The 12,464-nt window shown below is 41.6% G+C and overlaps 1 protein-coding gene across 1 annotated transcript; it reads right to left on the reverse strand.

The window, feature by feature from the left end:
* Window positions 1–5,989: 5,989 nt before the first annotated feature.
* Window positions 5,990–8,662, reverse strand: LOC138907761 (uncharacterized protein C4H3.14c-like). The gene is made up of 5 exons (XM_070198370.1): window positions 8,528–8,662; window positions 7,782–7,845; window positions 7,436–7,710; window positions 6,302–6,790; window positions 5,990–6,220 (listed from the first exon to the last, which is right to left on the reverse strand). Exons 1-5 carry the CDS (start codon window positions 8,660–8,662, stop codon window positions 5,990–5,992), a joined length of 1,194 nt encoding a protein of 397 aa, XP_070054471.1.
* Window positions 8,663–12,464: the final 3,802 nt, after the last annotated feature.

The following is a 12,464-nucleotide window of genomic DNA, read 5'->3' on the forward strand; positions in this document are numbered from 1 at the left end:
TACAACCAGATACAGATGAACCCGGAGGACCAGGAAAAGACTTCGTTTATCACTAAGTATGGTACCTACTATTATAACGTAATGCCATTCGGGCTGAAAAATGCTGGTGCAACTTATCAACGCCTAGTAAACCGAATGTTTGAAAAACAAATAGGAAAATCAATGGAAGTTTATATTGATGACATGTTAGTTACGTCCCTGCGAGCAGAGGACCATTTAACGCATTTGCAAGAAACTTTTGATATACTGAGGGAGTACAATATGAAGCTCAACCCCAAAAAATATGTATTCGGGGTTGGCTCGGGCAAGTTTCTTGGTTTCATGGTGTCCAATCGGGCTGACAAAATTAAAGCTATCGAGGATATCACAGTAGTGGATAATGTAAAGACCATGCATAGGCTAACGGGAAGGACAACCACCCTAGGACAACTACTTAAGAAGAAGAGAAACTTTGCATGGACTCCGGAATGCCAGCAGGCTTTGGAGGAACAAAAACGGTATTTATCGAGCCCGCCGCTGCTTCATACCTCAAAAGTGGACGAACAGCTTTACCTGTACTTAGTTGTCTCGGAGATAGCGGTAAGTGGAGTCCTGGTTTGAGAAGAACAAGGTACACAATTCCCTATTTATTACATCAGTCGGACCTTAGGCGAGGCCGAAACTAGATATACACACTTAGAAAAATTAGCGCTTGCTTTAATAAGCGCCTCTAGGAAACTAAAACCATATTTCCAGTGTCATCCAATATATGTTGTAACAACTTATCCTCTTCAAAATATTTTGCACAAACCCGAGCTTTCGGGTCGATTGGTCAAACGGGCCAAAGAAATCAGTGGGTACGATATTGAGTATCGACCCCGAACCGCCATCAAATCTCAAATCTTGGCAAACTTTGTGGCTGACTTTATGCTGCCCTTCGTACCCGAGATTGAAAAAGAACTACTTATAAAATTGGGTACCTCTTCAGTAGTCTGGACCCTCTTTACGGACGGTGCCTCGAACGCAAAGGGGTCCGGACTAGGCATCGTACTAAAAGCACCCACACATAATGTAGTTAGACAATCTATCAAAACTGAAAAATTGACTAACAATGAGGCCGAGTACGAGGCCATGATTGCAGGTCTCGAACTAGCGAGAAGCTTGGGAGCGGAAGTCGTAGAGGCTAAGTGTGATTCCCTCCTTGTGGTAAACCAAGTCAACGGGACTTTTGAAGTCCGAAAAGATCGAATGCATAGGTACTTGGATAAACTACAGGTGACTCTATATCAATTTAAGGAATGGACCTTGCAACATGTACCCCGAGAACAAAACAGCGAGGCCGGCGCCCTTGCAAACTTAGGTTCATCGGTCGAAGATGACAAACTCAACTCGTGGACTATCGTACAACTCATAAGATCGATAATCGAAGAAGGTCACGCCGAGATAAACTCCACAAGTTTAACCTGGGATTGGAGAAACAAATACATAGAGTACTTCAAGAACGGGAAGCTTCCATCAGATCCAAAGGAATCGAGAGCTCTACGCACAAAGGCAGCACGGTTCACCTTGTCCGAAGACGGAATGCTATCTAGGAGAATGTTCGATGGACCATTGGCAATATGTTTGGGACCGGGAGATACCGATTACATCCTACGTGAAATTCATGAGGGCACTTGTGGAAATAATTCTGGTGCCGATTCGTTGGTCCATAAAGTAATTAGAGTAGGATATTATTGGACCGATATGGACAAGGATGCAAGGGAGTTCATTCAAAAATGCGACAAATGCCAATGGCATGCGCCCATGATAACCCGGGGAACTACTCCACTCGGTCCTATCTCCATGGCCTCTCAAGAAATAGGGAATGGACATCGTTGGCCCCTTCCCATCGACCCCAGGTAAAGCTTAGTTTATTTTGTTTATTACTGATTATTTCTCTAAATGGGTTGAAGCACAGGCTTTCGAGAATGTCAGGGAAAAGGAAGTGATAGACTTCATTTGGGACCACATCATATGTCAATTTGGGATGCCATCCGAGATTGTATGTGATAATGGAAAACAATTCATCGGCAGCAAAGTAACTAAATTTCTCTAGGATCACAAGATAAAAAGGATCCTATCAACACCTTATCATCCCAGCGGGAACGGACAAGCCAAATCAACCAACAAAACCATCATCCAAAATCTTAAGAAGAGATTGACCGGCGCCAAAGGAAAATGGAGAGAAATACTACCCGAGGTCATATGGGCATACCGCACAACATCAAAATCCAGTACCTGGGCAACACCATTCTCGTTGGTTTATTGCGCCGAAGCTCTTATCTCGGTCGAGGTCAGAGAGCCTAGCATTAGGTTTCGATATGCAACAGAGGAGTCAACTAACAAGACCATGAATACGAGCCTGGAATTGTTGGACGAAAGACGAGAATCCGCTCTCGTCCGATTGGCCGACCAAAAACAACGAATCGAAAGGTACTACAATCGAAGAACCAATCTTCCACATTTTAACATCGGGGACTTGGTGCTAATAAAAGTCACCCTCAATACTCGAAATGCAAATGAAGGGAAACTGGGTCCGAACTGGGAAGGACTGTATCAGGTTCTCAAAATCGTCGGAATAAGATCCTACAAGCTCGGTATGATAAACGACAAACAACTACCGAGCAATTGGAACGTATCTCACCTAAACGATGCTACTGCTAAGGTACGACCCTCCCATATTCATTTGTATTTCGAAACTAACCCTTCCAGGTGTTCGAACAGAAAAAAGGATGGATTCATCAACATGAAGCTTTAGGTCTGAAAGAGCGCGTTGCACTCTTTATCCCTTAGACCAGTTTTGTCCCAAATGGGGTTTTCGGTGAGGTTTTTAATAAGGCAACCATTGATATTGCTAACTTAGAACAATTCAACAGTATCCAAAGCCTCTTTACAATCAACCTCGAATACGGGAGGGCATTGCCTTCGAATATCAAGTTCGGGCAAGATCGTTACTTCATGGCAACAGGGTCTCGATAGGAAATATTTGTAAGGGCCAAATGGTCAAACGGACCATGCTCGCATAGTTTGCTCGAGCCCTGGCACAAAACATGTACGCATGTATAATGACCTATAAAAGAGAAATTTATTCTTTACCGATATCTCATACCTCAGAAAGGTTCTTCTACGACATATTCTCGATCTATTGTGCAAACAGGCTTAAGGGCCAACCATGACCAGAGTTCGAATCATTACCCCATAAATCAGGGACTGCCATCTGAAAAATCAACGAGATCGAATTATACAAAGCCTAAGGGCTACCTTAATTTGAGTTCGAGAAATCATTCTCACTCGACTACAAAGCCTAAGGGCTAACTTAATTCGAGTTTGAGAAATCATTATCACTCGACTACATAGCCTAAGGGCTACCTTAATTCGAGTTCGAGAAATCATTCTCACTCGACTACAAAGCCTAAGGGCTACCTTAAATGGAGTTCGAGAAATCCTTCTCACTCGACTATAAAGCCTAAGGGCAACCTTAATTCGAGTTTGAGAAATCATTCTCATTCGACTACGTAGCATAAGGGCTACCTTAATTCGAGTTCGAGAAATTATTCTCACTCGACTATAAAGCCTAAGGGCTACATTAATTCGAGTTCAAGAAATCATTCTCACTCGACTACAAAGCCTAAGGGCTACCTTAATTCGAGTTCGAGAAATCATTCTCACTCGACTACAAAGCCTAAGGGCTACCTTAATTCAAGTTTGAGAAATCATTCTCACTTGACTACATAGCCTAAGGGCTACCTTAATCCGAGTTCGAGAAATCATTCTCACTCAACTACAAAGCCTAAGGGCTACCTTAATTCGACTTCAAGAAATCATTCTCACTCGACTACAAAGCCTTAATTTGAGTTCGAGAAATCATTTTATCTCTACTACAAAGCCTAAGGGCTACCTTAATTCTAGTTCGAGAAATCATTCTCACTCGACTACAAAGCCTAAGGGCTACCTTATTTCGAGTTCGGAAAATCATTCTCACTCGACTACAAAGCCTAAGGGCTACCTTAATTTGAGTTCGAGAAATCATTCTCACTCAACTACAAAGCCTAAGGGATACCTTAATTCGAGTTCGAGAAATCATTCTCACTCGACTACAAATCCTAAGGGCTACCTTAATTTGAGTTTGAGAAATCATTCTCACTCGACTACATAGCCTAAGGGCTACCTTAATTCGAGTTCGAGAAATCATTCTCACTTGATTACAAAGCCTAAGGGCTGCCTTAATTTGAGTTCGAGAAATCATTCTCACTCGACTACAAAGCCTAAGGACTACCTTAATTCGAGTTCGAGAAATTATTCTCACTCAACTACAAAGCCTAAGGGCTACCTTAATTCGAGTTCGAGAAATCATTCTCACTTGACTACATAGCCTAAGGGCTACCTTAATCCGAGTTCGAAAAATCATTATCACTCGACTACAAAGCTTAAGGGCTACCTTAATTCGAGTTCGAGAAATCATTCTCACTTGACTACAAAGCCTAAGGGCTACCTTAAATGGAGTTCGAGAAATCCTTCTCACTCGATTACAAAGCCTAAGGGCTACCTTAATTCGATTTTGAGAAATCATTCTCACTCGACTAAATAGCCTAAGGGTTACCTTAATTCGTCAAGAAAGCATTCTCACTCAACTACAAAGCCTAAGGGCTACATTGATTCGAATTCGAGAAATCATTATCACTCGACTACAAAGCCTAAGGGCTACCTTAATTCAAGTTCGAGAAATCATTCTCACTCGACTACATAAGCCTAAGGGCTACCTTAATTCGAGTTCAAGAAACCATTCTCAATCGACTACAAAGCCGAAGGGCTACCTTAATTCGAGTTCGAGAAATCATTCTCACTCGACTACAAAGCCTAAGGGCTACCTTAATTCGAGTTCGAGAAATAATTCTCACTCGACTACAAATCCTAAGGGCTACCTTAATTTGAGTTTGAGAAATCATTATCACTCGACTACATAGCCTAAGGGCTACCTTAATTCGAGTTTGAGAAATCATTCTCACTCGACTACAAAGCCTAAGGGCTACCTTAAATGGAGTTCGAGAAATCCTTCTCACTCGACTACAAAGCCTAAGGGCTACCTTAATTCGAGTTTGAGAAATCATTCTCACTCGACTACGTAGCCTAAGGGCTACCTTAATTCGAGTTCGAGAAATCATTCTCACTCGACTATAAAGCCTAAGGGCTACATTAATTCGAGTTCAAGAAATCATTCTCACTCGACTACAAAGCCTAAGGGCTACTTTAATTCGAGTTCGAGAAATCATTCTCACTCGACTACAAAGCCTAAGGGCTACCTTAAATGGAGTTCGAGAAATCCTTCTCACTCGACTACAAAGCCTAAGGGCTACCTTAATTCGATTTTGAGAAATCATTCTCACTCGACTACATAGCCTAAGGGCTACCTTAATTCGTCGAGAAAGCATTCTCACTCGACTACAGAGCCTAAGGGCTACATTGATTCGAGTTCGAGAAATCATTATCACTCGACTACAAAGCCTAAGGGCTACCTTAATTCGAGTTCGAGAAATCATTCTCACTCGACTGAAAAGCCCAAGAGCTACCTTAATTCGAGTTCGAGAAATCATTCTCACTCGACTATAAAGCCTAAGGGCTACTTTTCTTCGAGTTTGAGTGAATAATTTCACTTGACATCTATTTATCAAGCCTAAAAGCCACCTCAGTTCGAGTTTGAACATTCACTCGGGGACTACCTAGAAGAAAATGTCAAGTGCAGCACCTGCTATCGGTCTTTACTTTCTCAATCTTGGACCTTCGAATAATTATTCCATGCTAAGGCACTTTTTGACCTTTGTATAAGTTAACAAAAAGGCAAAAGATTCAGAAGCCATAGAAGGGAAAAGTTTTATATATACATCCAAATCTTTTATAAAGGCAACATGGCTGAAGGAAGTTATTACATAGGCCGAAGTAGCCTCGATAGAAATAACAAAAACTACCTAACGTCCTAAATGGCTTGGTCTTCTTCGGAGGCCACATCCTTGGGATCTTCCCCACCTTCAGATTCGCTTGAGCTATCGGAGTCTTCCTCAGGAATGGCCAACCTTCGAGCCTTATTTTCCTCCGCCTTGGCATTCTCATTTTCGGCCTCATCATTGAAGCCTTGAGCACTGACCTCCTCGAGAGCTTCTCTCCGAGCTTTCCATTTAGCATGTTCGACCATGCTTTTGGCCTTGGCCTGTTTAACCTCAACATCGATCCTGAACTAGGCCATTTTAGCATTAGCTCTTTTATTAGCCTCGGTTTCCTTAGATCTGACCACTTCGAGTTCATTAGCCAAGCTTGCCTTATTGGAAGTGGCCAAATCTAACCCACTTTGAAGCTCTTTAACCCTTTCGATATGCACCGAGGCATTTTCTTTTGCAGCCCGAAGCTGGGCCTCAGCCGACTCCAATTGCGCTTGAACGGCCTCCTTTTTGGAGGCGAGGATATCCATATTTTTTTTGAATTTTTCCCCTTCGGTCATTAGCTCATCTACCTGTGAATTGAGCCGTCTGATCTGCTCAAGCCTCTGTCGAACCTGCAGAATCGGGTTGTTAGTGGTTATCTCCAATTCATCTTCACTGTCGTGAAGAATTCGGAATACCTGCTTGGCCATCTCCTCGTGCTCATCCCGAGCCGCTGCCAAATCCGCTCGAAGCTTCTCGCTAAGAAGTTTATAGGAGTCACTCTTCTCAGTGAGGTCCTGAACCTCATCCTCATGCTCTTCTCGGATTCGGAGGAAAGCCTCATGATGCAACATCGAAGCCTACAAACATGGGAAAAAATGTTAGAATTATCTTCAACAAGTATAAAAGAAACAGCATAGATGCCATCGAAGTTACCCGATTCAGAGAATGCTGGGCCTCATTGAAAAGGCAGGCAGGTCCTACCGCATTCATCACTGCTCGATCCTCTTCGGTCACTGAGGACCAAAGGTAACTAGCAATCCCCACAGGGGGGAGAAAATTCGGGTATCCTCCGGGATGGAGAGCACCACCTTCCGTCTACGATCAGGATTAATACTCGGGGCCGGGAATCGGTCCACCAGTTTTGGAACCGATGAAGACCCGGTAGAGCAAGACCATGATGTTTTCTTTGGTATCGGTAATCTACCGAACCCGATAACCTCCTCCAAGGAAGCTGACTCGAGCCTATCTAGAAAATCGTAGATATCGGTCGGCTCTTGAATGCCCTCGTAGGATCAATATTCCGTCATGTTGGCCTCGCGGATTATAGCATCCGAAATCTGAGGGGATCTACTAATATCAACTATCCCGAGCTCATCCCCCAAGATATCTTCTACTACCCGAGAAGTCCTACCCTCGGTATCCCCTTCAACCATCTCAGCTCGAGACGGAATAGTCTCGGCTTTTTCTTATTCCGGGGTTATGGCTAGGGTTCCCTTATTCACTTCCGCCGATTCAGAAGATTGTTGTATCACAACATTAGCCCATACACCGGCTAATTCCTCTTCTTCTTCTTCGGGCTCGTCCCTTAATCGGCGGATCGATTCCGAAAGCATAACACTGGGGGGCCCCTTTGGCTTGCGAGATTTCTTTGCCGGTTTTTTCTTTTCCGAGACCGGGGAACTCGGTACATCTTTTCTCTTCTTTTCTTTAACCTGCTTCGGGACATGAACCTCCTTATCACCAGATGGAGGCCTCATGGCAATGTCCTTCCCAAGTCCTACAAAGGGGAAAAGAGGGTTAAGCAAGTAAAGAAGAGCAAATGACAAACAAATTAAGAAAGAGACTTACCATGACTATGGGCCTCCCATCGAGCCTTTGATATTTCCACCCAAGCGCGCTCGGAGTATGGTCTCTGCAGCACCAGACCTTCAACCCATTATGTAAGATCCAAAATCGGCTCAGACATCCGAGCCACAGCTGTGACAAGAAAGAAAAAATGGATTAAGAAAATGAAAGGCAATTACAAAATTAAAGCGAACGAAGGGAAATAAGTGCTCACAGTTCATATTCTATTTCTCAGGAAATGGTATGTCCTCGGCAGGGATCAGGTCTGAGGTTTTGACTCGAACAAATCGGCCCATCCAACCTCGATCACGAGTCTCGTCTATACATGAGAACGGCGCTTTAGTGGCTTGGCGAGAAAGCTTTATTAACCCTACTCGATAAAGTCAGGGACTATAAAGGCACATAAGGTGGTCGAGGGTGAAAAGACACCCCTCGATTTTGCTCAAGAAAAATTGGAGAAGAATCACTATTCTCCAAAAAGAAGGATGGATCTGGCCGAGGGTCATGTCGTATCTATTGAAAAAGGCGAAGATGATAGGGTCTAAAGGACCCAACGTGAAAGGATAAGTATAAATACTTAGGAACCTTACCACGTGGGTAGTAATTGATTCATCAGGCGGTGGGATTACCACATGCTTATCGTCCCAGTTGCATTCTTGTTTGACTTTCTCAAGAATTTTCTCGGTGATTATACACCGGTACCTCGACATCGGCTCACATAGGCTCGGTACCGAAGAAGGTTTTTTAACCTTAAAATCACTAACAGTTGAACACCCTACCGGAATGAATTCCTCAGGGCGAGGCTCCGCCGCATCCTCACCACCGGCGGGTCGTGATGAAGAAGCGACCTCTTTTTGCGAAACGGTTTTAGATATTTTGGCCATCTAAATTTCTGTGAACAAAGAAGAAGGGAGATCAAAGTATTTGGCCTTTTGAGAAGAACAAGCAAAGAAATTTCAAAACCTGGAAATAGGAAACTTTGGAAAAGGCGAAGGACTGTGAAGATTGGAATGAAAAAGGTTTAAAGGTAAAAGTTTGAAATAATAAAGAAAGGGGCTATTTATAGATTTCATAGCGACGGTTCAAAATTGGCAGTGGCCGACCATCGACTGACGCGCATTTAATGCCTTGGTAACTGGACCGATGGGACATTTGTAACATACGTCATAAGCGGGTTCATCGCAGACGTCAGTATTCGTCTAGTCAGAAGTTGAAAAATTATATCGTTTCTCGCCACCTTCTTTCCAAGAAACGATGGGACTATCTGTATACGGTCAAAACCGAGTTTTCCCTTCGTGTGATTAATAAAGATTGGAGCATGATGGACTGAGGTTCGTCATCATAATGTCGAGCTCGAGACCCAGAGACCGATCAATATCGAGCTCGAGTCAATATCGAGCTCGAGACCTAGAGACCGACCCATACCGAGACCGGCCAAGATCGAGATCGAGCCAAGGGACAAAAGAGTTGTTATAGCCGTATTTGGGGAGAGAATCTCGGCAAAAATCAAGAAAAAGTTAATTAATTAGTCCATCGTGGGATCCCCGCTATGTATTTTTAATTATACCCAAAATGGAATTCTCCCACTATATTAAGAGTGGTTATCATTTGTAAGAGGACATTGATTCATACACACATTCATTCTAATATATACCGAAAACAGAGCCTATACTATCTTTTCGTGGCTTTTGGTATTTTAGTCAAATTGTTTCTTCTATCAATCGTTCTTCACCCAATTTGGAGGTGATTAAACTTGAAGGCTTAGGCTAATTAGTTTATCTGGTTTGCATTCATTTATTTTATAACTAATTTCAATACACATTTATGTATCTTTCTTGATTTGTACCAATTTATACTACGTATCCTTAAAACTACGTATAAATTCAACTATATCTATTTTTCGGGTAAACAAGTAAATTCACAACTGATTTGATAGAGTTCATCGATATATAGAGGCTCAGCCAAAGCTAGTGCAAGAGGTCATAGTGAAAGGGAAATTGATTATTGAAGACTTGAAAATAGCTTAGAGTTATTGGAAATCATGCTCAAATAAGTGACACTGAGAGTTAGAGTTCAGAAGAGGCGACAGAGTGTCCCTAAAGATGTCACCTAAAAGAAGTACCATGAATATTTTTTACAAGAAGTGCTCTACCTTAGACATGTGGTCCCATATCAAGAGGTAAGAAGTGGATAAAAAGACAGTCACACGAGGAGGTGCATGTGGCAACCTTAGTTAGGCATGTTCGAGAATTGCGAACTAAGAGTATCACTTCAGTCAAAGCGTTGAAGAGAAATTATTCTTTAGAAGAGGTTAGTAGGCAATAAATATTGACCATGATGGCAAGATACCCTTAGTGATTTTAGGATTTAGGTATTTAAGTTTCTAAAGAATCAAAAATATTTACTTTTATGGCTATGTGTATTTAGTGTTGCCCCATTGATTACTTTAACTGTGTGATTATAGTTATTTATGATATGTAGAATGGTAGTTGTCTTATTATGTTGTAATAGTTGGTTGTTAAATATAAAATACTAGATGAGCGAAGTGTATTATTGTGTTGTTTAGACAAGATGAATATCGAGGGATTGCTCTAGCTACAGAGTAAATCCCGCCAAACCTCTTAGAAATTTGAGAGTTAGCAAAATGTTTGAGTTCTAAGAAGTAAAATAAGAACTTGGCAGAAGGCCTAAATGTCCCTCTCAGTTCAAGGAACGATAAAATTTGACATTCTAGGACGAATATCATATGGGAGAAGAAAGTAAAGCCCCATCTATTTTAGTGACTCCTTAAGCCTAGAGATAACACTCACACTATAATTATGGTAAAATTAATTTTAAAGTATTAAGTTGGAAAAGTACTTAAGTAGATGTTAAGGATGATCCGTAATCAAGTTATGTGAGTGTGATGTTGAAAAGTCGATATTAGTTTGGCACCAGCGGCTTGTGATAATGTCGCTGATGGGGTATGAGATGTTTTCCCGTGTTATGGGGGAAGGCCTGTCAAAAGGACTTTTGGCTAGGTATGGATTGCAACTTTGGCTCGGTGGGCTCAGTTAAGTAAGCATGTGATTTTAGACACTTCTGTCCTATAGTGCCCCTAGAAGTGAGAGTGATGATAGTGAGTGGTAAGATAGTTATGTAATAAGTATTTTGTGACTAAGGACTGTATTTAGAGAGTTTGAATATAAAGAGAAGGATTTATTGAGATGCAAACGGAATATGGATGCTTGATCATCATCTCAGAATGCAATAAAGTCTTGAGTTATGGACGAATTGGTAGACCTTCAGCTTTTCATGAATGGGATATGACATATTCTTACATCTTGGTAACGAGTGTAGACTCTGGAGAATCAATTGATCACATAAAGGTTGTAACCATGGTAAGGTCATACAAAGATGTGGGATTAAGTCTAAACAGGTAGATTATCTCCTGCAAAAAGGTTTGAGGTTATATGACTTCTTAAAAGGTTTATATGAAGAGTTTTCTTGCGATCTTGTGGAATAGATGCACTACAACGAGAGTTTTTATTTCTTGAGTGAGATGGTATGACTATCACAAGGATAAGGATGCATTCGGCAGATGGTTTGAAGGGTAATATGATTAATACTACATGAGCTGGTGAAAGCGTTGGTTGAGTACCAGTGTGTGATCATAGTAGATAAGGAGGAAAAGTTATAGTAGGTTCTCGAATTATTTGATTATGGATTAATGTCAGGTGGGGGAGCCTACCATCGATGTTTGGATCATATGGGGATGTGTTGTTATAGTTCTTGGACTAAGGTACGCTTGTGGATTATGTATGACATGAGAAGGGTGACATCGAGAATGACTTGGGCAAAGGATTTGCTAGATGTGTGATGTACTACACCTAATTGATATATGAAGATTATTGAATGACTCTGGTTTAATATTCTTTGCGGATATAGTGTGCAGGGAGAAAGGGATTCACTTGGTTGCCTAAGGACGAGGCTGCTTCTTTTAGAGAAATCATGCTCTAATGTAGCACAAGTTGTTCGGTGTGTTTGGCTGTACATTGGAGACTGGAGCATATTGGGTGACTCTAGAGAATGGTTCTAGTAGGTTCAAGTTCCAAGATGTGATATTTAAGGATTTACTGGATACTTCGTTTGGTTAAGAATTTGAGACTGCTCTTGGATTACGACAGGGTCTGGTAGTACTTCTATATCATTGTATATTCTACAATGCAGCATTAGAGAAATTAAAGTTACAATTCTTTATTTTTTGGAGGACTCTTTAGAGCGAATGTCTTGGTTGAGGTACTATGTGTGTGGGATGGGGACAAATAGGCCTATGGATATGAGGATGATGTAGTTCTATGTTGGGTCACCTGGTATGAGTTTTGGTTGAGCTCCATGGTGTGCTGGCAAAAGGAAAGTGATTCCTTGAAATCGGATCAATAGTAATCTGAAGAAGTTCGGTCAGTAGCAGTACCTTACACTAGCATGGTAACAGAAATGCTTAGTTTTTATAGTACGATCGAGCTTTAGACACTTTTGTGGTAGGACTTTTAGGTTTGATAGTCTGTATGACTTAGTTGACTTGGAGAGATTCAGTTCCAATGGCTTGATTATTATGTAAGTGGGTTTCCAAGAGCTTAATATGGTGTTGACCATGACTTTAAAGTTAATATTGCCTACAGGCTTAGAGAGTATGTTGCATGATTG

The sequence above is a fragment of the Nicotiana tomentosiformis genome, chromosome 3 (genome assembly GCF_000390325.3).
Source record: "Nicotiana tomentosiformis chromosome 3, ASM39032v3, whole genome shotgun sequence".
Taxonomy (NCBI): Eukaryota; Viridiplantae; Streptophyta; class Magnoliopsida; order Solanales; family Solanaceae; genus Nicotiana; species Nicotiana tomentosiformis.